Raw genomic sequence first — 24,746 nt, 5'->3', positions numbered from 1 at the left:
TAATATGTTGGGATGTGCATATTGTCAGGAATATACGTTTGGGCAAATCTTGCAGAAATGACAGCTGTTTGAACATTTTTCAGCAAAACTTGGTCTGATGCATCTACTCAACGACTAGTAGGATTTAAATGAAACTTGATGGTATTTTAGATTACTGTCTAAATGGCTGTATCATTGGCTAATTTAGACAAAAATGCATGCACAAGCAATTAACCATTTCTATAAATAGCTCATTACCAGAGGATACAAATAACACTATTGTAGGTTGTTTCTTGTTTTATTTTTTCAATGACTAGGTCATTCAGTTAGCAGTACAAAAAAAAATAACAACTTTTCTGTATACATGGTAATATTACAATGATGTACTGATATGATAATATGATTCATAAATATTGCATAATTACTAAAAATAGACACAATAATATAAATACAGATGTCAATATCATGAATAAATTGGAAATATGACATCCCATTTCATTGAATAGTAGCAGCAATTTTTTTCAAAATGATGTATGCCCCTTAAATCTTTAATTTCTATTATTCATGCAAAAATTGTAAGAGACTGTGGTATATGCAGTGTTCCAGAAATAATTTTATTTAAATGGGCCATTTTCAGCATTATACTAGTATTAATATTCTAAGTAAAATCCTGTTACTTCAATGACCCATTTTCAGCTTCAATGTGGCATATTGCCCCTGCCTTTTCCTATCACAGATCTGTAGACTATACTTTTCTGTTTATTAATATGAGTGTAGATCCACATTAAATACGAGTACCATAAACATTTATGTACTTGTAAAGTCCGAAAACAACAGCTAGGTTACTGTCACAAAAGTTTTGCGTAGTTCAATGATATTTTGAAAAATTAATGATATTTCGAAAAAATATTCAACTACAAATATCAACAGGTAAGAAAAAGATGGATACTGAAATAAAAATTATTCCATCTGAGTACTTAAAAACGTAGCTGCTTTTAATTATCATCCTACACATAAATTTACATAAAAAAATTGATTTCCCCAAAATTTTGGGGACAATTTCTTTGACACTCTTATTGCATCACTGCATTACAATATTGACAAAACAAAAAAAGTGTATCTTTTAAGAAAATGTTCATGTAGAAACCAGGCAGATCCTATGACATGACTGTTAGAGTAATTTGTTTCCACCATCCTTATCTTTTCAATATTTAAAACTGATTATAAAAATGAATTTATTGCTGTACCGAAAGTGTATTACTTAGAATATATATTTTTTTAAAAGCTCCCTAACAAATCATCAAAATCGTAAGCAGATTAATCAGTTATTTCCATTAAATTTTTAATATTTTCTTAGTAATTTATTTCATTCTTACCATGTCAGTAACCTACAAAACAACAGTCATTTCCTTTTAGAAAACATGAATTTATGATAACTAATGCACAGATAAAACTTGGGAAATAAATTTTGCATGCACCATCTTCTGCCTGGGTCTTCCTTTTATATGCTCTTAATACTTCAAAATGTATGAAAAAATTGAAATGTTCTTTTGCTTCAGTTAATTTGTAGTAAAATGATTGTTAGAATAAAATGAATAAAAAAGTGATATGAAAAAAAGATCTTCTTAAATTGAAAAGAAAAATTCCAAATAAATGCGATAATATTCATATGGATGGAATTTACATGATATGATATGTATTTACAAACACTCAATAATATATAAAATATCTTTTCTATATACAATGCACAACCTTGTTGATGAGGAATGTTTGGCAAATTCTAGCCAACCAAATTCACTTATTCACAACTCACATAACCCAATCGACCAATCAAGCACTATACTTTTCAACCAATCAAACTTCACAATCATACATACAGTATTCATATACAACTAAAGTAATTACAATAAAAGTGTAAGAATTATTTTCAAAATCTATGATTTACTTAAACTTCTAATTAAAGAAAAAACAAAAAAAAAACAAAAAACAAAATCAGCATTTGAAATAACCAATCAGTTTCAACCATAATCACCACTATATAGCCTCCTTTTATATATATGTACTTCAAAATAAACATGTATGGTATTTTCTTTTTAAAAGAAACAGTATGTTCTGTGTTTTTAGGTAAATACCATCCAATGTGAAAAATCTAAGTTCATGTTATTAAAAATGTTGGCAACTTTCAAAGCTGTGTTTTTAACATATAAGTAATACAACTCCTCTTGTAAACAAGATTATGAGTATTTGATTGGAACATATTTTCTACGCTACAACTCTTTTATTATAAGGGCTTACGACCATCTTCTGGTAAGTTCGATTATATATATTTTTTAAATATAAAAAGAAATTCAAATAGTTCTTTTTTTTTTTAAACAAGTTGAACCTTATTTTTTAAAGATCCCTCCTATTCACAATTAACTTTAAAATGATAAAATTTCATTTTAATTGAACTTAAGCATATTTCAAAGCCTGTATTCAAAAATATTCCTTATTGCTAATATGACAGTAGCTTGATGGGTTCTTACAATGCATACTCACAAGTCTAAAAAATATCCCTGACTAAACATCAACAATTGCTGGAAACTACTCCTTATATGTATGTTGGTAATAACAAATCAATTAAAATTTTCAGAAAAAGAGGACAAGAATGATAATGTCTATGATTGACTAGCACTTAAGATTAGCTGCAATGCTGATTGGAGAGTTATCTCCCTTAGTGAAATATGTAAATATGCACATAAATTTGTTATCAGCTATTTTTAAACAAAAAGAAGATAATAATTTTCATTCATTTTCACAAATTGATTTTAAGAATAAGTCACTTTCATAAGTAGACAACAATTTTTTTTTTAATTGCAATATAAAAGAAAACCCATTTCTATAGCTGAGTTTTGTTTTCCACATTGAAATGTTAAAAAAGAGGTTATGAATATGTATAATAGATAATCAAGTAGATTAAAATCTTGGAATGTTGATCAATATTAGACATTTAAAATCAACCACCATTAAATAACAAAATCTCACGATTTCTATGATATGTTTTCTATTTTCAGAATGGAATGCATTTTGTCAACGCATATTAAATTCCTGTCAAACATATAGCCTTTAAATATTATTTTCCTCATTTTTTCTGTATGATCTGACAATGTAGACCACATGCATTAGAATATATGCCTCTAATGGCATGTAAAAAGACAATTTTGAATATCATACACAAAGTTCTGAATACGTAATAAAACTTATTTTTCACAACACCAGTAATTTGTTTTACATATCTCATTCAACTATGCAGTGGCTATATAAAAAAATGAAATGATTCCCTGTTACATTATTACATCCCATTTAAGTAGAATATTTAAGGACAAGCCAGAGATTTGACCCTCCATTGAAATTAAGAATATACATCTTCATTAGCTACTGATGAATACAAATGGCAAACATTATAAGTATTTAACAGACATAGGCACTGCTCATGTGAATGTAGCTTCAAGTGAAATTCATGTGAAAATCTCACATGAAATTAACATGGAGGCTCTAATCACATTAATTTCATGTGAAATCTGTCACAAATTTTATATGCTCAATGAGTTTGTCAAAATCATGTCAAAATCATATGAAATAGTTTTGTCTGTGTACACAATCTGAATTGATTATTCTCATACAATACTGAAATTGTTACCTTCAAAGGTTGAAGTACTATTAATTCACATCATTGCACTATTTTGCATAGAAAAATATATTTGTTAATAATTGATGTCTGACTGTACATATGGCACACATCAACATACTGAATCCTGATGCAGTGCTGTTCCAGGCTTTCAATAGTATCTGTTTTAACAATGTTCATCTGTTCTGGGATGTTTGAACAAGATTGTTATCAAATCTGCCATCCAAAGGAAGTTTCAGAAATGACTTAAACTCTTAGTGAAAATATGTGCTAACTATTGTAGGTTCACACGAATGATGGTTATCGAGAACCATAAACTGTTGTTCAGACTAATCTTCTTTATTAATTTTCTTGTCCATCCCAATAAGTGCCTGGAGAATTCACAGATAAGACTTTTCCATCTTATTTTATTATTTTTCAAACTCTATTTGGTATTTTGATCACAATTTTGATAACATATGCTATGTTTGATATTAAGACGAAGGCATAAGAACCAGTCTCTAAATATGTATTTCATATAAGCCTTTCCTCCGGTGGAGGCTTCAAAACTTGTCCAAGTTCTACCCGGGAACCAGTCACTTCCTGTCTACTGGGACTGTATGTTCCTCTTGTTGCACGCTTACTACGAGCACACATAACAAATACAATTATACCTGAAAAAACAAAACTTCAAATGTACACTTTTCTAATTAATCTAACTGTAAACTGGTCTTTTTGTCTAACAGAAATTGTTTACTGATTGAAAATATTTGATTTGACAATAAAGTATTCTTTACTTTTTCAAAAAGCTCATAGTGAAGATATATTTTCTTTTTCTTTTATTATCTTCAGATAAGTTTTTTGTCAGTTGTATTTTTTAAGTGAAATTCTATGTGGATAGTTTGTGTTCAAAGGGGAATAACTCAATTTAGAAGTAGAAACCACTCAGTTGATTGACTTACCAACTACTACTGCTATCAATATATAACTGTTACAACGGGACCATTAAGTGGATTGACTTACCAACTACTACTGTTATTAATATATAACTGTTACAATGGGACCATTAAGTGGATTGACTTACCAACTACTACTGTTATTAATATATAACTGTTACAATGGGACCATTAAGTGGATTGACTTACCAACTACTACTGCTGTTAATATAACTGTTACAACGGGACCATTAAGTGGATTGACTTACCAACTACTACTGTTATTAATATATAACTGTTACAATGGGACCATTAAGTGGATTGACTTACCAACTACTACTGTTATTAATATATAACTGTTACAATGGGACCATTAAGTGGATTGACTTACCAACTACTACTGTTATTAATATATAACTGTTACAATGGGATCATTAAGTGGATTGACTTACCAACTACTACTGTTATTAATATATAACTGTTACAATGGGACCATTAAGTGGATTGACTTACCAACTACTACTGTTATTAATATATAACTGTTACAATGGGACCATTAAGTGGATTGACTTACCAACTACTACTGCTGTTAATATAACTGCTACAATGGGACCATTAAGTGGATTGACTTACCAACTACTACTGCTATCAATATAACTGCTACAATGGGACCATTAAGTGGATTGACTTACCAACTACTACTGCTATTAGTATAACTGTTACAATGGGACCATTAAGTGGATTGACTTACCCACTACTACTGCTATTAGTATAACTGTTACAATGGGACCATTAAGTGGATTGACTTACCAACTACTACTGTTATTAATATATAACTGTTACAATGGGACCATTAAGTGGATTGACTTACCAACTACTACTGCTATCAATATAACTGTTACAACGGGACCATTAAGTGGATTGACTTACCAACTACTACTGTTATTAATATATAACTGTTACAATGGGACCATTAAGTGGATTGACTTACCCACTACTACTGTTATTAATATATAACTGTTACAATGGGACCATTAAGTGGATTGACTTACCAACTACTACTGTTATTAATATATAACTGTTACAATGGGACCATTAAGTGGATTGACTTACCCACTACTACTGCTATTAATATATAACTGTTACAATGGGACCATTAAGTGGATTGACTTACCAACTACTACTGTTATTAATATATAACTGTTACAATGGGACCATTAAGTGGATTGACTTACCCACTACTACTGCTATTAATATAACTGCTACAATGGGACCAACAATATACCACATAATGTCATCTTGATTATCTATCTTCGTGAAAAAAGGATCCTGGAAAAAAATAAAAATAAAACATAACCTTCTAGCAGTTTGATGATTAACTTCATGTATTTTACTATATTTACAGTTGACATTTAACAAAAATAATCTGACTTCAAAATTTTTTCATCTATTCAAATACAGTATACTAAAATAAGTAATGATGATAAATAATCCGACTTCAAAATTTTTTCATCTATTCAAATACAGTATACTAAAATAAGTAATGATGATAATGAACATCAATTAAGAATCAGATTGAATAAAAACCAACATGACAATAACGTGATATACAATTACTTAAAGCAACAGTAAAGCATAAACTATAGCCCTATAGCATTTTGTTCTACCCATCCCCCTTTTTTTTGAAAAGTCCAATTAATCTGAAACAAAAAATCAGAAATAGAGAAGAATCTAATCATAGTACAATGACAAACATTATGGTCAAAGATATTATTAAGACAATTAAATTGTTTTAAGTTATCATATGACAAATGGTCTAGATAGACAGACAGACAGACTTCAGAGGAGCATAATTAAGTGCTCTTACTTTTATATTACATTGCTTTCCTTCATACCCAGGGGTACAGATACATGTATAATCACCAGGTTTATTTATACAGCTTGTGAACTGTTGACAAATAGGAATGTCACATTCATTAATATCATCTGAACAAGTCTTGTTTGTGTAACCTGAAATACAAAGCAAAGCACATGTACAATTGTCAACTTTAAATTAGTACAGGGATAGCATTGGTTCAACTCCCTACACATTGTGATTCATAGTTCAACCTACTGGATATTGTGACTGATTCATAATCCAACCTAGTGGATATTATGACTGATTTTTAGTTCAACCTAGTGGATATTATGACTGATTCATAGTTCAACCTAGTGGATATTGTGACTGATTCATAGTTCAACCTAGTGGATATTGTGACTGATTATTGGTTAAACCTAGTGGATATTGTGACTGATTCATAGTTCAACCTACTGGATATTGTGACTGATTCATGGTTCAACCTAGTGGATATTGTGACTGATTCATAGTTCAACCTAGTGGATAATAACAACCCAATCAACAGAACTCTGTGTGCAATTCACAGTTTAACCAACTGAATACTGTGTCTGATCTAAGGGTGGCAGATAGGGTAAAAAAGACATCAAAATGAAATAAACAAGTTAATTAAGAAACATATTAAAATGCAAATCAAAGATCAATTACTCTAAATACAAACAATACTGGCATTAATTTTAAATTTTGTCCATTAATTTTGCAATGACGTGTTAATTTTGCATTTATGTCTGTTTGTTTTGTAAAAGAAACTAATGATCTTATTTTTAACTCTTTATCTTTAACTCAGTGTATATCATTATTGCTACAGTTATTCATACAATAAATTAAACCAAGATTATATGCTAATCATACACATATTCACTCATCTTGACTTCTTTATTTTAAAAAAACATAGCACCCAAAATATATTTACTGCACTATTATACTACAACGAATAAATTTCAGGCAAAGCCTACCTGTGGCATTACAATCACAGTAGAAATCGTTCACCTTGTCGCTACAAATACCCCCATTCTCACATGGATCTGGAGAACAGTCGTTGATATTAGTTGCACAATTTTTATCAGTATACCCTGCAGGACAGTTACAGATATAATCTCCTGGTATGTTTTTACAAGTACTAGAATGCTGACAATAATTCTGGAGACATTCATCTACATCTGTATCACAGATGTCTCCTGTCCAACCTATAAAAAAACGTTTTTTACACAGCCAAATGTGTTACACATGAAAATCATATGAAGTGCAATATCTGATTCCCATGTGATTGAAATATTTATCAGTTTACATATGAATTGTAAATGTTATGATTGAAATATGTATCATTTAACATGTGATTATCATGTGTGATATGATTTTATTCTCTATGATTTGGTTATTTTATCTCCTTTTCAGATGGCTATTTGTATTATCACACCATGGACAATATGATATAAACAAGTGATGAGAAAAAAAGCTCTTGCATTTGATTATCATTTATTGTGTATCATTTTCTATAAAACCTGATTGGTTTAAAGCAACACTGTGTCATTACTAATGTTGTTCTCCCGACGATATTGGTGGTGTCATAAACAGAGGATCGCTAGAATTTCTGCCATGACAAGTGCCCAATGTTAAGTGGCCAAAGTATTTTAAAAGAATAAAAGAGAATAAGGTTTAATAACTCATGAAAAGAATCCCCAAATATCAACTCTTTTTGTTTAATATCAACATCATAACAAATTTTCCGAGGCTCCTTTGTAACAATGTTGAAATGGTTATATTCAACTTTCACCTATTATGAAACCTATAAATATATGTCAGTTTACATATGACATAAGATAATCTTATTTTCACAAGCATTTGAAGATCATATGGTAGCAAGCCAATATACATATGAGAATCATAAATTATAATAATCATGTCACTATCACATGTTAACCATTGCATGATAATCATATGATTCTCATATAAATCAAAGAACATATATTTTTTTACTGTAAAGATCATCTTTTTTTTTGGTGATTTCAACATGATATATTAACTTCTTCAGGGTAGGAAACTCACTCAAATTCTAGCCAGTCCTGAATACAGTTTTTCAATATATTTACTATATGGCTATATAGATTTTTGCTAAAATTAGCCAGCCCTGCCAAAAAATAGCAAGTCTCCGGCTGGCGGGCAGGCTATTATTTCTAACTCTGCTTCTTTACTTTTCAATATAAATGCAAACATTTTAAGGTTACAATTTCCTTCAATAAACAATAGCAAATTCCAATAACAAGATTTTGTCTTTTTCTTTGTGATATAAACATTAAAAAATAAATTAAGGAGGTAGACCCGGTGTAAGGGATATTACTCTTGAAATCAGTGATATGTTTGTATCATATTCAATTTCACCAAAGCCTATCAAGCTTCCATTTGAAGCAGAATAAAATCAGTCCATGTTTCTTTGAAGCTTACATGGAATTGATGTAAATTGCTGAATACAAACGTTCCAATAATTTTTAAGAGTTGTGTCCCTTACCCTAGGTCTACCTCCTTAAACAAGGAAGGTCTTGGCAGGAATTATCTTGAGCATTAAATCATCCTTCTATGAATAAGGTTAGCTGGAATACTGGTGAAATATCAGTCTCAACTGTCATAACTCTTGTTCTGTGTAGATTATCTTGTCAAATTCATTAAACTTTTTGTCAGTCCGAATTTGGAAGAAAAGCACAAAATTTTGACACGCAAATAATAAACACTTATATCATAAGTAGATTGTCTCCATTCCTTGTTTTCATGTTTTGGCCATATATTTGTATTTTGATATCTCTGAATAGTCCTTCTATCTTAATGTGTTAGTACAATTTTCCAACATTGCCAATCAAAACTTTTTTTCATTTTACCTTAGAATTTAAAAAGAAAAACTAAATTGGGCATTTTAATGAAAACATTGTCTATAGCATTTCCTAACAAAAATGTTATTATTACTAAATCTTTGACTTTCTGGATAAAATTTCAATGTAATTCTAGTAAAACCAGAAATTTTTTGAAGTTTCACCGTGAAAGTATTATTCTTCGTGGGAAATCAATTTTTGTGGTTTTCTTGAATTTGATAAACCACGAAATTTGGTTCTCAACAAAACGGAAATTTCCAATACATTGTTAGATGGAGTTATCAAATCCACAAATTTAAGAATCTACGAAATAACATTTTTCCCTAAACCATGAAAATGTGTACCCATGAATAAAAGGACTTTCATAGTATCAATTTAATCTTATTTTAAATCTGGGTAAACCAAATACCTGTCTTAACCGTAAAAACAATCTACGGTGCAAAAGGGGTTTGGTTTAGACTAGTTTCAATGTTCTTAAGTAGCAGTCTCTGTGAGAATCATGCAAATTCTGTAATATGTGATACACCTCAAAAAGGCTACACATTTTTATCCTTGTTAATAAGTTGCCTTATAAGTTTATGTAATGAAACGTATAATTATCCATTCCAATCTACCTGCTCTTAGGAGATAACCCATATTGAAAATCCAATAGTTTCTATTGTGCTTTAGTGTCATTTACAGAGTTATCTCCCTTAATGTTGAATTCTACAGAACATTATATACAATTTTTATCTCCTAAGAGCATAGGTACATGAAAAGTCACAAATTAATTTCTGTTAGCTATAACATTTTAAACAAAATATAAAAAATAAAAATATGTAGGCTTTCCAACCATGAATTCCATTTTGCATGATTCTTACCTGGAGTACTATTTAAGTAATTTCAAAAGTTAAGAGGCCTTTAAAATTTTCAATGTCATGAAAATACAAAATAATTTCCTATCCCTCACTTCTTTTAAAATTGAAGGTCGTCAAAATACAGATAAAATGAAAATTACCAGTATGACATGAACAGTTATAATTGCCATTCACTTTATCCTCTTGGTAACATTGCTTAGTATTAGCTGGATTACAGGGTTTATCTGCACACGGTCCTTTCAACTCACACAGTTGCCCTGAAAAAAAGAAATATTCAAAATAAATAAAAGTAAAACTACAAAGAACAAGGCCCATTTTAAACAAAAATCATAGAAGCTGAACCAAATTTAGACCAATAAAGATGCACTCACACATCAAAAATGAGCTCAAACATGTGTCAATCAAAAAAAAAAGAAACGTGTGAAAGACTGATAGACAAACAAATTCAAATGCATAGTCCTTTTCAGTAAAGCTATAAGAGGAATTACAACAGAAGTGAAGAAATATGGACAAGGTGCACTGGTAGGGAAAAGAAGCATTATTGAATTTTAGAAGTTTCTGATAAACTCCACCACATTTCAACTGAGCATTATTTCCCGTTTTCTTTTTAGTACAAATCAAGGAAAGTTTCTTCTAAAAAAAAACAAGTTTAATAGCCATGTAAAACGATTCTTTATATTAGAGATTGTATCACACTAATGTGCACTGCTTTATATCAATCGTTTGACAGATCATCATACCATAGTCCTCCAGCTATGGTTATCTTTCAGTATAACAATTAGGTTTCTAACCAATTAGTCATCCCAATTAGTCTCTTTAGTTCATATTTCTCCAAGCTAAGCAATGACAGGTATTAATACAAATATCATGTGTGACCCTTACATGACAGGATGACTTTTTCCCTTATAACATACTGTTACAATAAGTTTACAAGGTGATCTTGTGTTTTTTGTTAGAATGTTCCATTATAATGAGTACTACATAAAAAGGTTAAGATATTCTCTGCCACACACTTTAATATCATGATACAGGATCATTAGAACTTTTTATGTGTGTGTATTTTTCAGTTTATGTAATTAAATTTTTGTTTAACTTGTAAATATCTTTGCAAGTACATGTAATTTTTTTAGTTCTAAGGCTTTAAAAACAAGAACTAGCTTTCTTAACTCACCAAGAATGCTTTGAGAGTAAAAAATAAAGATATATCTACCCTGTTTGACTAAAATTGCCAAGAAAATTTAAAATAAGAGCTAGCTATCCTGCTGAACCAAGAATGCCCAAAGAGTTTTAAAATAGGAGCTAGCTTTCCTGTTTAATGTTCCTTGAAGATACGGGGAGGGGGGCTGACAATAGTTATCTTTTTGTAAAACTAGAAGAACTTATTTAACTGTAGTACATAAGTACCTCATCTAAGATTCAAGGATCGAGGCACGTTTGGACCAAAAGCTTGGCTAAGATAAACTTATGGAAATGTAGTATTACTTACAGAACGGATTCTAAAACATAACAAATGGTTCAAACTGGATGTCAAAATCACAAAAATACTTGAAGTCTGATTTTTACTGCTCATTTATTCATGCATGGTCTCACTTTTATCAGTTAATTTATACTACAACTGTCAATGTTTAAACTTAAATCATGAAAAATGATACAGTAAAAAAATCATTAAAACTACCAACTCACATGTATGAAATTAATACAATCCTATATATATAATATTCCCAGAAACTACTAATGAAAATCTTGTTGTTTCACTTCCTCTATGTCACATTATGATTTATACCCCCAAGGACCAAAACACAGGTACAAACATGGTATATCTGTCCCCAATCAATACACAGTTAGGGGTCCTTTATCAATCACTTGTAACAAAATTGTTTGGACAAAAATCTAATGTCTTCTAGAACACTGTTAGGGGCCTGTATTCAATTTGTACCGGGTACCTACAGTACAACCCATTGTTTAGACAAACATTAACTGTGACTGAATTGTTCGGAGCTAGAAATCTAATTTTCCGAATAACAAATTCAATTTTGGAGTTACGTAACGGAAGCTGTGTTAAAGAAAAGAAGCTGATTTGAAATTTTATGGTTGTTTGAAACTGAAAACAAGTCCATCTATAAAATACCACAGATTATGACGATTAAAACCTGTTCAATTGTTCCAGGTAGATTAAAATCCTGTTTAAGAGACAATCAATTCAAAGATTTATATGATTTCGTGTCACAAAACAATGTCTTCAAATCTGCATTAGGTTTTACACCTTTTAGTCTTCAGAAAGTAGAGCACAAAGTATTACCGGTAAATGTTTATTTTGAGAAATATGATATTCCAGTGGTGGATCCAGAAATTTCTAAAGAAGGGAGGGGGAACGACTACATTGATTTTTAGTTTTTCCTACATGGCTTTTTTCTTTTATAATCAACCTTTTCTGACATAACCACTTCCTGGATTTGTTGAGTTATGAAAAATATAAACTCTATCTTCTTCATTATTTGATTTTGTACATCATTGGTTGCATTAATAGAAAAAAAGGAAAAAATTGAATTTTTGTAAGAAAAAAAAAAAATGAAAGGTAAACATAGGCATGAGTCATAGATAGGTAGTCAAAATATATGAAAATATGTTGATCCATTTTCTCCACCACAGGAGGTGCAAATCTTTAATATGCACATAGACAACTACGTAAAGTTTGAATAATATTGAATCAATGCTTTTTGAGTTACAGATTACAAAAATAAGTACCATCCAAAACATAAAGTTGCAAAAATGGCCAAGTACAACATGCTGAAAATGTAGGGAAAAATTGAACAAATTTCTCAATAATAGGTGCACATAGAAGACACGCATCTTGACAGATAGATAGACAGAATCCAAAGGCTACCAAACTTGCTTTTACTATTGGTGATACCAATAAAACAATTTAAAAAAGATAAGACCAAGTTTCTTCTTCTTATAAATTTCTTTATTTACAAAGAGCAGTAAAACATAATAGCCCTAATTTATTTTAGCAAATTAAAACATAAGATAAAAATCTCAACTGCTCAAAATCCAATAAAAATATTTAATTGTGTAAGAAGAGAAACTTTGAAAAAAAAACAATACTACACTTACCCCAAATAAGACAAAGTGTTTTGACTAACCCTGTTGCCATCCCCAGTCTAAGTAATCCCCATGACAAACATTCAAATTAGCTAGATGGTATGTATAGACAATGGCTGCGAGGGAAACATCTTTTGTTTTAGTCACCAGGATTTAGATACATTATCTATTACAATTATCTTGTACAAATATTTGGACTTTTATTTTGACAAATCTAGATTTATTTGAAGACTCGAAAACATTACAAACATCTGTTAGGAGTACAGGGGCTCGAGTTTCATGAGTCTGATCCATAAAATTGTCAAAAATTCGACTAAAATGCCATTTTAACAAATTTTTGCATTTTACTATTCATGGCCATACACTAAAACACCATGGTGGTTTTTTAGTGTATGGCCATGGATAGTAAAATGCAAAAAATCGTTTAAATGGCATTTTAGTTGACTTTTTGACAATTGTATGGAACTCAAACTCCTGTGGTTAGGTGAATTTGCTAGTCCTCGATCATTTCATCTGAAAATGAGAATTTTTTTTTACCAAAACCTAGTTTTTATCCATTATTGATATTGTTAATTGATATTTAATGTTCTGAAACTTTCTTTAGAAAGATCTTTAAAAAGAGGGGGTGGATGGAATTAGTTTGCACTCATAATGACACCAGAAATTTGACAAGTTCTAGATATTAAAGAAAACATTTCTGAAATGCTTTAAATTACAAAATAACAAGTTTCTGCTTTAAATACAAATAAACCTCATTGCCTTAAGGTGCAAAATTCTTGTTAAATAATGCTTAAAAAGGTGAAAAAGGTCTTACTTGACATAAGCCATCTACATGTAAATTATCACAATAATGCAGTCCCTTCAACTTTCTATTACAAATGATAACAATATTACTCATTACAATGCTAATATTTAGTTATCAAAACACACCTGTCCTTGGTGATCATCAAAGCACAGGTATGCACAGGTAAAAATGGTCAAATAAGAATCATAAGGAGATTTGTTTAACAATATAGTGATCTCTTTGTTAACTGACCTGTTGTAGGGTTCAAATTTCCAATTTAATGGATTTGTGGTTCCTTTTATGTAGAAAGTAACGGTACAAGGTTGACAAAGAAATTAATACTATTAGCCTATTAGGGTGACTTACTCACTTTCACCCTGTCAAATAATGTGAAACCTGCTATGACTTCACTATTTTCAGCTGCACTTAATAAGTGAAAAATCTAACTGAAGCAGTAAGTAATGATAGAACATAACAAACTATTAGCAAAGATTGTTTGGTGATAACTCCATAGAACCAAGTAGGAAATCCCAAAAGTTTTTAAGACGCAAAAAACAAAATAGAAGGTGCAAAATTGACTCACATAATGAAGAATAAGTAAAAGTTTCATTGAATTCCATTCAGCAGTTTCGAAAGGAAGAATCAGTCAGAAAGACAGAATCACAGACGCACAACATCTCATGTTTCATGGGGAATATTAATACATTTTAATATGTGTTGTTATGGGGTATGCCAGAGCCAATTACATCCTTGATCAAAGCACCATAACCACATGCAGTCAAAACTAATGTAATAAGGAAGATCTTAAAATATTCAATTCACAACTAAAAGAAAAATTATAACTAACAATCAATAAGATCTTTAAAACAAAAACAATGTTTAAAACAAATCTTACAATAAAAGGGCAAAAAAGAAATACAAAATTTCCCATAAAATTTCTTACCAGGAAATTTAATAAAAAGTACATCAACAAGTAAATACTGAACTACTTGTAACTCTGGTTAAAAAGGACTATCGCATATTCAATGATTCAAGATCAATACTGTAGTATTGTAGAGGAGTTTCAAATATTTACAAACAGCTGTTTGATGTAACATTTCAATACATTTTGTTCCGAAAAAACATCATACAAATAGACCAAGAGTAATTATTTCTCTATAAATCAATGCTAAATTCATTTTTATGTGTTGATTTATTTTTTATCAAATAGAAATTTAAGCTGTCACAAAACATTTGTGTTAAACAAATATAGCATTCTGAGTAGAGAAATATTGACAACTACAAAATACACTATAAGCCCTATAATTAAATATCCTAAAAATAGCTGTTTAAAGTGCAGATATGCCTGTCACTAAATCATTGCCCCAAAATCCAAAAGCGGTGTAAAACAAAAAGGAAGCTGGATAGGACTGCAGTCGTCAAGCTGTTGACACATGGTGCAATTATAGACAAGCTTGATACAGCATTGAATTTTGAATGCAAGAAGACATTTAACACATATGAGAATTTGACAAAAATATCCTATAACTTAATTCTTAAATTATTCCACTCACATACCCCATGCGTCCCCATGTTGGATACTCAAGTAAATTTGTTTGTAAGAGAAATACATGTAGAAGGACCCTGATAAAAAAGGAATAAGAGTGTTTTTTAGGCATTACACCTCTATCCTCTAACTAAATTCTGTTACTCAGAAAGGTAGTTTCAAACCCATAATTTGGGTAAAAATCATCGGAGCGGAACCAACTACAAACCTGTCCTGTTACATATCATGGTGAATTCATATACTAAAAATCATGTCAATGTCTGCAAGTGTTTAGAAAAAAAGTCCAGAAAACTGCTATTTTTGTGAATTTTGATAAGTTCAAGGCCCGTAATTTCGGTAAAATCCATTGAAGCAGAACGCAAGTTATACTTGACCTGTAACTTATCATGATGAACTTATATACTAAAAATCATGTCAATATCTGCAAGTGTTTAGAAAAAAAAGTCCGGAAAACTGTTATTTTTGTGAATTTTGATAAGTTCAAGGCTCATAATTTCGATAAAAATCAATGAAGCGGAACGAAAGTTACACTTGACCTGTAACATATCATGATGAACTTATATACCAAAAATCATGTCAATATCTGCAAGCTTTAGAAAAAAAGTGCGGAAAACTGTTATTTTTGTGAATTTTGATAAGTTCAAGGCCCGTAATTTCGGTAAAAATCATCGGAGTGGAACGAAAGTTAAAGATGATCTGTAACTTATCATGGTGAACTTACATACTAAAAATCATGTCAATATCTGCAAGCATTTAAAAAAAAAAAAGTCCAGAAAACTGATGATGGACTGACGGACGGGTCAAAAACATTATACCCTTCGCAACTTCGTTGCAGCCCCGTGCAGGTCTGGGTGTTGAAAGAATAAGCCTGCAGCAGCGCTAAGCTTGTCGTAAAAGGCAACTAAATAGTGCTCAGAACCCTAGCTGGGGGCTAGGGCGCTCTGCCCACAGAGCAACTGGGATGTGTGCCCCAGGTGGTGGAATAGGGTACCCCTGGCGTGTTACATGCTGGGGTTGTCAGGCTATAATACGGAAAATCTGACCACAAACCATAGTGGTGCACGGTGTTGGGAAAGATGCCACGTTCCTTGCACGTTAAAGAACCCTACTGTGGTATTCTCCCAGAGTAGGAACCATAGGGCTCCGCAACAGGAGGCTAAATTGCCCGACCCTACCCACCTCTCCCTATTTCCAGTGGCAATAAAAATTTGTCGACCCCATTGTCCTTGTGTCCCATCCCTTTTTCATTTCATCATCATTTCATGTTCATCGTCTGAATATAGCTGAAATATTGCTGCTCGGACGTTAAACCCCAACAAACAAATAAACAAAACTTCGTTGCATGGGGTATAATAACTACAAGGTGAAAACTGAAAATCTAATCTCCAAAATAATTGTACAGGTTACTACAACAGACATTTCACCATTTAATCAAAGGAAGACAAACTCTATTCTCTGAAGTTAACTATATCATTTGCTGTAAAATTACACCATTCCCAGTAATTTTCAGTAGTAACTTACCAAAGTAATATGTCTGACAGTTACACTTCCACTTATTAGAGTTATCTATGTTACAGGTCCCATTCTGGCATGTTACAAGGGAACAATTTGGATCACTGCAATTTTTGCCTTCATATCCAAGCGAGCATGAACAATTGTAGCCTCCTTCATAGTTAAAACATGAACCATTATTTTGACAAGGAGAAAAAAGGCACTCATCCAAATCTTCATCACAGTATTGTCCTGAAAATAGAATTTAAAAAAAGAAGTTTTTATTTAATTATATTTCAAATCTTATAAGAATATTAAGTTGCACATATTGTGCTAGGAAAATCAATGCTCAAACAGGAAGTTGATATCAGACAGCACCCAAAATTACTTACAAAATTGCCCCATCTGTATAAAGCCACTCACTAAATTTGAAATAAATCCATCTATTGGAGCTAACATACTTGCTATGAAATTCAGGTGGACACTGAATCATATTTTTTGCAAATAATGCACACACAATCATCTTGCATCTTATATTTAGAACTTAGCCCATGATTTTCTAAATTGCCTTTAAAACAATGACATTTGTAATACACTATACATCAATTTTCTTCTGGGTTATCTTTTGCTAATTTCAACAGCAAGAAAGAACTGTAAAAATTCATTGACACAAATAAGTTCCTTCATTTGTGTAGTATATGTATGAGATGGAGTTTGATACTAAATAAATTTTACATACTAAAACAAGAAACTAGGTTACCGCGAAAAATGAACTGATTTACAGTAAGGTCTACACATACAGGAAAATATTATTTGGAAATCAATTAATACTACCGGTAACAGAACCGCATGTTTTAGGGATGGAATGTCAGAAATGTCCTATATATGTAAGGGTCTTAAAAATCATGCTGTTGGAAAAAATGAATGTAATTCTGAAGTTATTGCTTTGAATTTTTAACACAAGTGCTGAGCAGGTGATTTATGATGTAACAATAACTCCTATTGGTCTAGACACCATTATAATTAGAAACAAAATTCTTTAATTATCTTTAATATTTTTTACGTTTTATTTATATTTATTTGTATGTAGTTCCTTTTTACCTTTTAAATGTAGCTATTGTTCACTTAATCATTATTCTTAATTAAAATTAGAGCTATCAATTGTTCCAGTCAATAATTCCATCCCTCATAGGCAAAACCTTAAATCATATTTCAATAATGGAGAAACATACCTTGGTAACCTGTGCCTTGACAATCACAAAGGAAAGAACCCTCATTGTTTTTACATACTCCTCTGACACAAGGCTGTGTTAGACATTCATCCACATCAACTTCACAAGTTTTACCATCCCATCCTGTAAGAAAACAAAAGAAAATTTAGGATACTGGTAATACTTTCTCAAAAAAAAAAAAAAAAAATCAACAATTCAACAAGTATCAAGGTATTGAGAATCAATATATCCAAGTTTTTGCCATCTGACATTTTCAGCATATTTGATACCTCCAACTTTCAAATGAATGCTGATTATCTCCCTTTACAACATACATAATTAAAGAAAGTAATGAGTTATTGCATGTTAAATATTAATTTATAAATTATGAATTGAGAAAAAACATTTGAAACTAAAAAATTTTGAATGTTAATTTCGATTTAAATGTAGACTTTAAGTTTTAATAATTTATTTTATACGTAAGAATGTTACAAGTAAAAAACTTAAAATTTTCTTCCAAGTTTAGACAACTCCAATAACAAATATGCACTCAAATGTAGTATAATCCGGTTTGGAGTTTAACATAAAATGTGTTTGGTTTAGACAGGTGTTTGGTTTAGGCATGTGTTTGGTATACCAAGGTTTAAAATACATTTAAATTTACGTCAGATTTCTGCTTGTTAAGTTTAGACAGATTTTACTGTTTGAGATAAGGCCAAGTAAACTTAAATAGAAGATTCTCATCAAAACCTTCCCAAAAAATATGGGGTTGGGGGGAGGATTTTAAATTTGTTTTTTTTTTTTCATTTCTTACCAGATATTTGCTAGCCTAGATATTTGAACTACTCCATAGCCATATCAGTTTCAGAAATATCCTTCTATTCACCAAGAAATGAAAGAGTTGTGTGTTATAATATCTCAATACAGGTACTGTGAAAAAAAATCCAGATTTTGAAATTCCTGCCCCAATTTTTCAAACTTAAGTCAATTTTTCAGGGGTGGGAGGGGATGAGAATCAACAAATTTATTTTATTTGGTCTAAAAAGAAACCCTTCACATTTACAAATCTAAGAAAAAAAACATCATTTGGTTATTCAGAATAGATGAGAAATGTAAATAATTTACCCTCAGTGCAGTTACAAATATATCCATTAACCATATCTTTACATGTCCCTCCATTCCGACATGGGGACACAGCACAATCATCTATGTCTGTAGAACAATTCTTCCCAGTAAAACCTGAAAAATAATTCCTTCCATGTCAAATCTCTAAAATAAATTTTATAATGCTTCTTGTTACCAGTCTCAGAGTTTAAGTGATATTTACACACATGTCATATGAAAACAGAAATGAGATGTTGGACTAAATAAAATGTCACAGTATTCATGGTACAATCCATCCTGCCATAGATTCCTATCCAAAATCAGTTATATTAGTTTTTCGCTTTTGTACAATTTTGACTTTGTCAACTTGACCTGTTTGTAAACAGACTTATGTAAATATAATTTCTGTATCCATTTTATCGAAGGAGGGCCTCAGGGAAGATTAGTAACGGGTTACTTGTAAACTGACTGTGTTATCCTCTCAAAATAAAGTATATTATCATTATCATTATCAAATTTATTTAATGAAGGGTTCTCCATTTTAAAATCTATTTGTTTGTTTGTTTGTTTGTTGGGATTTAATGCCTTAGCAGCAATATTTCAGCTATATTCAGGCAATGAACATGAAGTGGATTATAAAATGAACATGAAATGGTGATGAAATGAAAAATGGGACGAGACACAAGGACAATGGGGTCGAGAAATTTTGATTGCCACTGGAAATAGGGAGAGGTGGGTAGGGTCGGGCAATTTAGCCTCCTGTGGCGGAGGATATTTTAAACATCAAAAAGTTTATATACTCCTCAAAAAAAGTTGAGGGCCACTTTCAAATAAAAAAATGAATACAATGAAGTTTTATTTAAGTTAATAGTGTCAGATTTAAGTTTTGTTATGTTTATGTGTCTCAAGTTTGATACTATTATTTATTAATTCAAACATATCCATATTTTAATACCTCCACAAATGAAGTTTTATGGTGGGAGTATATAAGTTTCACCCTGTCATTTGTCTGCCTACACTATTTTCTTAGCATCTTGCAGCATTGTTATGTCGGATATTATATAATGATATGGAGATGTTCATACTGTCAGGAATTTATGGTTGGACAAATTTGAGAAATGATGGCTGTTGACATTAGGCTTTTTACGGCAAAACTTGGTCTCATGTGTTGTCTGCAACTCCTCCATAATGACTGGCAGGATTGTTATAAAACTATTTGGGGTGTCAGTTTACCATACCGGGATAGGCATGTTGTCAGGAATTTATGTTTTGGCAAAAATTGTAGAAGTGATGGCTGTTTGAACTTAGGTGTTTTTCAGCAAAACTTGTCTCATGTGTAGTCTGCAACTTCTTCTCAACAGCTTGAAACTTAGGGTGTTAAATTACCAAATTAGGACTTGCATATTGTCAGGAATTTACGTTTAAAGTAAATTTGAAGTCATATTCCATCATTGCATTGTCCAAAAAAAAAAAAAAAATGGCGCTGATGGTGGTTTGGAGTTGGGTATTGTAAAAATGGCAGCAAAACTGTGTGAAAAAAGTGCTTAGTTTATCATGAAAATTGTGTCTAATATGAACTTTGTGTCCACATTGATCCCCAAATGTACAAGGTTCAACAGGCTGCAGGGGTATTAGTCCCATTAGGGGCAATATCTAGTTTCATATTGAAAAAAATAATCTTTAAAAAGCAACCCTGAACTTTTTTTGTTAAGTATAGTCAAGCATCGTGTACAGAGTATCATGGGAATATTAGTTTACATTGATTGATTGACAAAAGTCGAGCAGTGAATACAATTAATACAATTACACCAACCTGAAAATATAAATTAATTTAACAAACCTTGTGGACATGTGCACTGGTAATCTCCAGAAAGTGAGGTGCAATTTCCTCCATTTTCACAAGGTAGATCCTCACAATAGTTCACAGGAATCTCACACAGATATCCAGTAAATCCAGTCTGACAGCTACAGTTAAACTGTGGTGTTGACTGAAAAAGGGGATATAAGAATACAAAAATTTATTTCTTATTTCTCTTACAAAATGAACAAAAAACAAAGAGAAGACAATACTGTTGACATCAATTACTTCTCTTAAAGACTGAACTAATACTTCTAGGATGCATGTTTTTGGTCATATGGCAGTATGTGAACTGATTGGTCACTTTTCTGTTACTACTTTCAAATATAACGTTGTGTTATTGTCAAAAGTATTAATTTAGTAAGATCATTCTAATATTGACCAGTATTCCAAACATTTTGTATTCAAAACAACCCATTAATTTGCCTGTAATAATCTTGACATCACTGTTCCTCCATAATTTATATATAGAGCTTACTATTCTAAATTTCAATCTTTATTTTACCAATAACATAGAATCCACAGCAGTAAACGCATCTGCATCCATAAAAATTTAGACAACTTGACAATACTTACTCCAGTAAGATCTGTACACTGTCCACTATTTCTGCATGGAGAAGTAGAGCAGGTCGCTGTTGCCTGAAAAAAAAAACATTTTACAAATTTATGATTGGTTGATAAGATCCTTACCTGTTGAACTATTTTCATTAATGTAGCCTGAGCAGTAATTTTCCTACTGTTAAAGAGATGGGACCAAGGGCCCACGAAAAAAGAACATTAAAATTTCAACTTTGGAAAATAATCTATTTATGTACGTGGGCAAAAGGATTTTTTTACAGTATCTTAAAAATAATTTTTAATTAGAATCTTTCATGAGGACAATTACAGTTTCCATTGTATTAAAGCCCATGAAGTGGTTGACTTCTGGTAGAAGTTAAATTCGATACAATAGCATAGATCCTCATTTTCATCATGTGCAAAACTTGAGACACTGTTTCATAACTTACAATGGGTAATTTAGGAAATTTTGATGTTATTTCACTTTGGGAATGGGGCTGAAATTCAGAGCCAAAACAAGGGTCAGAAAATCACTGACCTATATGGTAAAATGAACTAGTAATAAGTTCTTGTTTTAAGAAGAATGAATTCTTTTTTTTCTGTCTAGTCGGTTATATGAGACTTGTGGAATTCGTATAAATATAAATGGTTGAACATGCAATAATTCAAAGTAAATAAAGTAATTTTCAAAAATGATGAAGAACCTTTGAAGATTAATACTTCTATTACATTAACTATGACTGATAAATTTCATAGATGTTCACAAACAGTTCCAGAAAGACTGGACAAATCAAAGCAAAACATCTCTTAATCTTAAAACAGAATTGTAAGTGAAACAAGAGAATATGTGTCAAACATCAAATTCAAATGAATTAGATGCACAGCCATGCCTAAGTCACACACACTGTACCAACCATTATGCTGAAGCTGCATACTAAATTTTCAAATCATTTTACCATGGAGGGTTCTCAAGTTTCAGCTGATGGAAATTCATGGAACAGACAGTATATAAGTAGCTGTCTTTGTAAAAATCATGCAAAATCTGAAAAATGTGATACACCCCAAAAAAGGCTACATATTTTTATTTTTGTAATTAAGTCGTTTTATGGGTCTATATTATGGACTGTGTAATAATTCATTCAAATCTGCCTGCTCTTAGGAGTTAATTAACATTGAAAATCCAATAGATTCTATTGTGTTTGTGTGTCATTTACAGAGTTATCTCCCTTACTTTCGAATTCTACAGTGCATTCTATACAATTTTTATCCTCTATGAGCACTGGTTATATGAAAAACCAAATGTTAATTTCTTTTTACTAAAGCATTTTAAACAAAATATCAAAAATAAAAATATGTAGGCTTTCCAACCATGTATCACATTTTGCATGATTCTCAGCTGGAGTGCTACTAAAGTACATACTTATATACATATACTAAAGTAAATCTTTATGATCAATAAACCTTCAAATTTCTTTTGGTGGGAACATAAAAATCATATAAGTATCAACTATCCATAACAGCATACCCCTTGAAATTTTAATTTCTTTTTTACAGTGATGACAGTTGTTTTCAAATGTTTCATAACATTCCATATAGCAGGTAATTATCATGGTGTGCTATTTTTTTTTTGGCAAATTTTAGCAGTCTGTCAGAAACAACAAAATAAATTTTGTGAAATATCTACTTTGAGATAAAGTACTGTCTGCATCACTAAGTGAACACCAAGATCAAAAATTATTTAGAAATTAGAAATGCCAAAATTTTAGTACACCTTTTTTTAACCAATTTTACAAAATACAGTAATTCAAATAGGATCTATTGTTATACCTACCTCTATCTCACAAGCCTGTCCTACATGGGTACTACCACAGTAACACTTCCCATTCATACACTGCCCATTGGCACAAGGTGGTTTACAGACTGCAGTCTGGCATCTTGGAATAAAAAGTAAAGATAACCATAAGTAAAGGGTGCAAACACCTAACAGGTACGACGATCTGTAAGTCATTTTCTGGCTGAGTCAGTATGTTTTAAGAACACATTACATGTCAAGTGAAATCAAAATAAATAATGAACCGTACATAAATCCCTGTCTAATGTCTTCAAATCACACTCTCTTGAGTCTGTGATCAAGTCCATCATACAGAACAGTTATACACATGCAAAACTCCATATCCTCCAAGGTATATGCTATTTTAGGTACAACTGATACCAGGAATATTGAAACTCCATTTAGAACAAAATGAATTATAACAGTTATATTTGTGTTCCGTTCCAAAGATGTCTGTTATGAACAAAATCTCTCTCTATTTTTGGTACAAATATTTTAGTTGTATTTTCAAACTAATTTTCCATGAACTGGAAGTCAACAACCCTTTATTATTCCTCTGTTTATTTAAACTCTTGAATTTTTTAACTAATTTGCAAATACATGTATATCCCTCTACAAATCAGAACAAGAATGGCTAGAATTCATTCCATTGAAACAAAGCTTTAAGCTCCAAATCCAATATGTCTCCTTGAAGTCTCCCTAGAGGGAAACAAAAAACTAGGTTCATTCACCTGCTGATAACAATGCATGTGGACTTTTCCATAATGAGACAAACTAATCATTCAACCTTTTTGACAATTATTTCATAATAAATCAATCATAGTTCATTTAAGAAACTCCATTCTATAAAGAAGTATAACATCAATATGACATTTTAAAAGGTCATCAAGTTGTGACCTTGTTTGATAACATTTTACAAGATTCTCCCAACTAGAGTCAACATGACAGTTTGTCTACCACAATATTTAAATGTAAATACCAAGTTATGGAGTTATAACACTATCAGGACATTTATAGAATAATTTTTAAATGGTGAAGACATCAAGAAAACAATACAAGATTTCAACAGCCCTACAAACTTTCTCAGTC

General features: G+C 31.1%; 1 protein-coding gene across 2 annotated transcripts in view; it reads right to left on the bottom strand.

The window, feature by feature from the left end:
- Nucleotides 1-258: 258 nt before the first annotated feature.
- The window catches only part of LOC148612597 (uncharacterized), a 79,850-nt gene continuing 55,362 nt past the window's right edge, over nt 259-24,746 (bottom strand). For both annotated transcript variants that reach the window (XM_088594136.1, XM_088594137.1), the window contains 11 exons: nt 23,658-23,760; nt 21,845-21,907; nt 21,251-21,398; nt 19,432-19,545; nt 18,328-18,450; nt 17,126-17,347; nt 10,313-10,429; nt 7,411-7,641; nt 6,428-6,570; nt 5,796-5,889; nt 259-4,299 (listed from right to left, as the gene is read on the bottom strand). In XM_088594136.1, the coding sequence (XP_088450262.1) occupies nt 4,160-4,299; nt 5,796-5,889; nt 6,428-6,570; nt 7,411-7,641; nt 10,313-10,429; nt 17,126-17,347; nt 18,328-18,450; nt 19,432-19,545; nt 21,251-21,398; nt 21,845-21,907; nt 23,658-23,760 (1,498 nt within the window). In that variant the 3' untranslated portion in view covers nt 259-4,159. The remainder of the gene's footprint in view (nt 4,300-5,795; nt 5,890-6,427; nt 6,571-7,410; nt 7,642-10,312; nt 10,430-17,125; nt 17,348-18,327; nt 18,451-19,431; nt 19,546-21,250; nt 21,399-21,844; nt 21,908-23,657; nt 23,761-24,746) is intronic.

The sequence above is a fragment of the Perna viridis genome, chromosome 7, assembly GCF_037379345.1.
Source record: "Perna viridis isolate PV_CMFRI_1.1 ecotype Kerala chromosome 7, ASM3737934v1, whole genome shotgun sequence".
NCBI lineage: Eukaryota > Metazoa > Mollusca > Bivalvia > Mytilida > Mytilidae > Perna > Perna viridis.
Note: the sequence above shows the minus strand (reverse complement) of the source record. Positions and strands in the feature narration are given on the sequence as shown.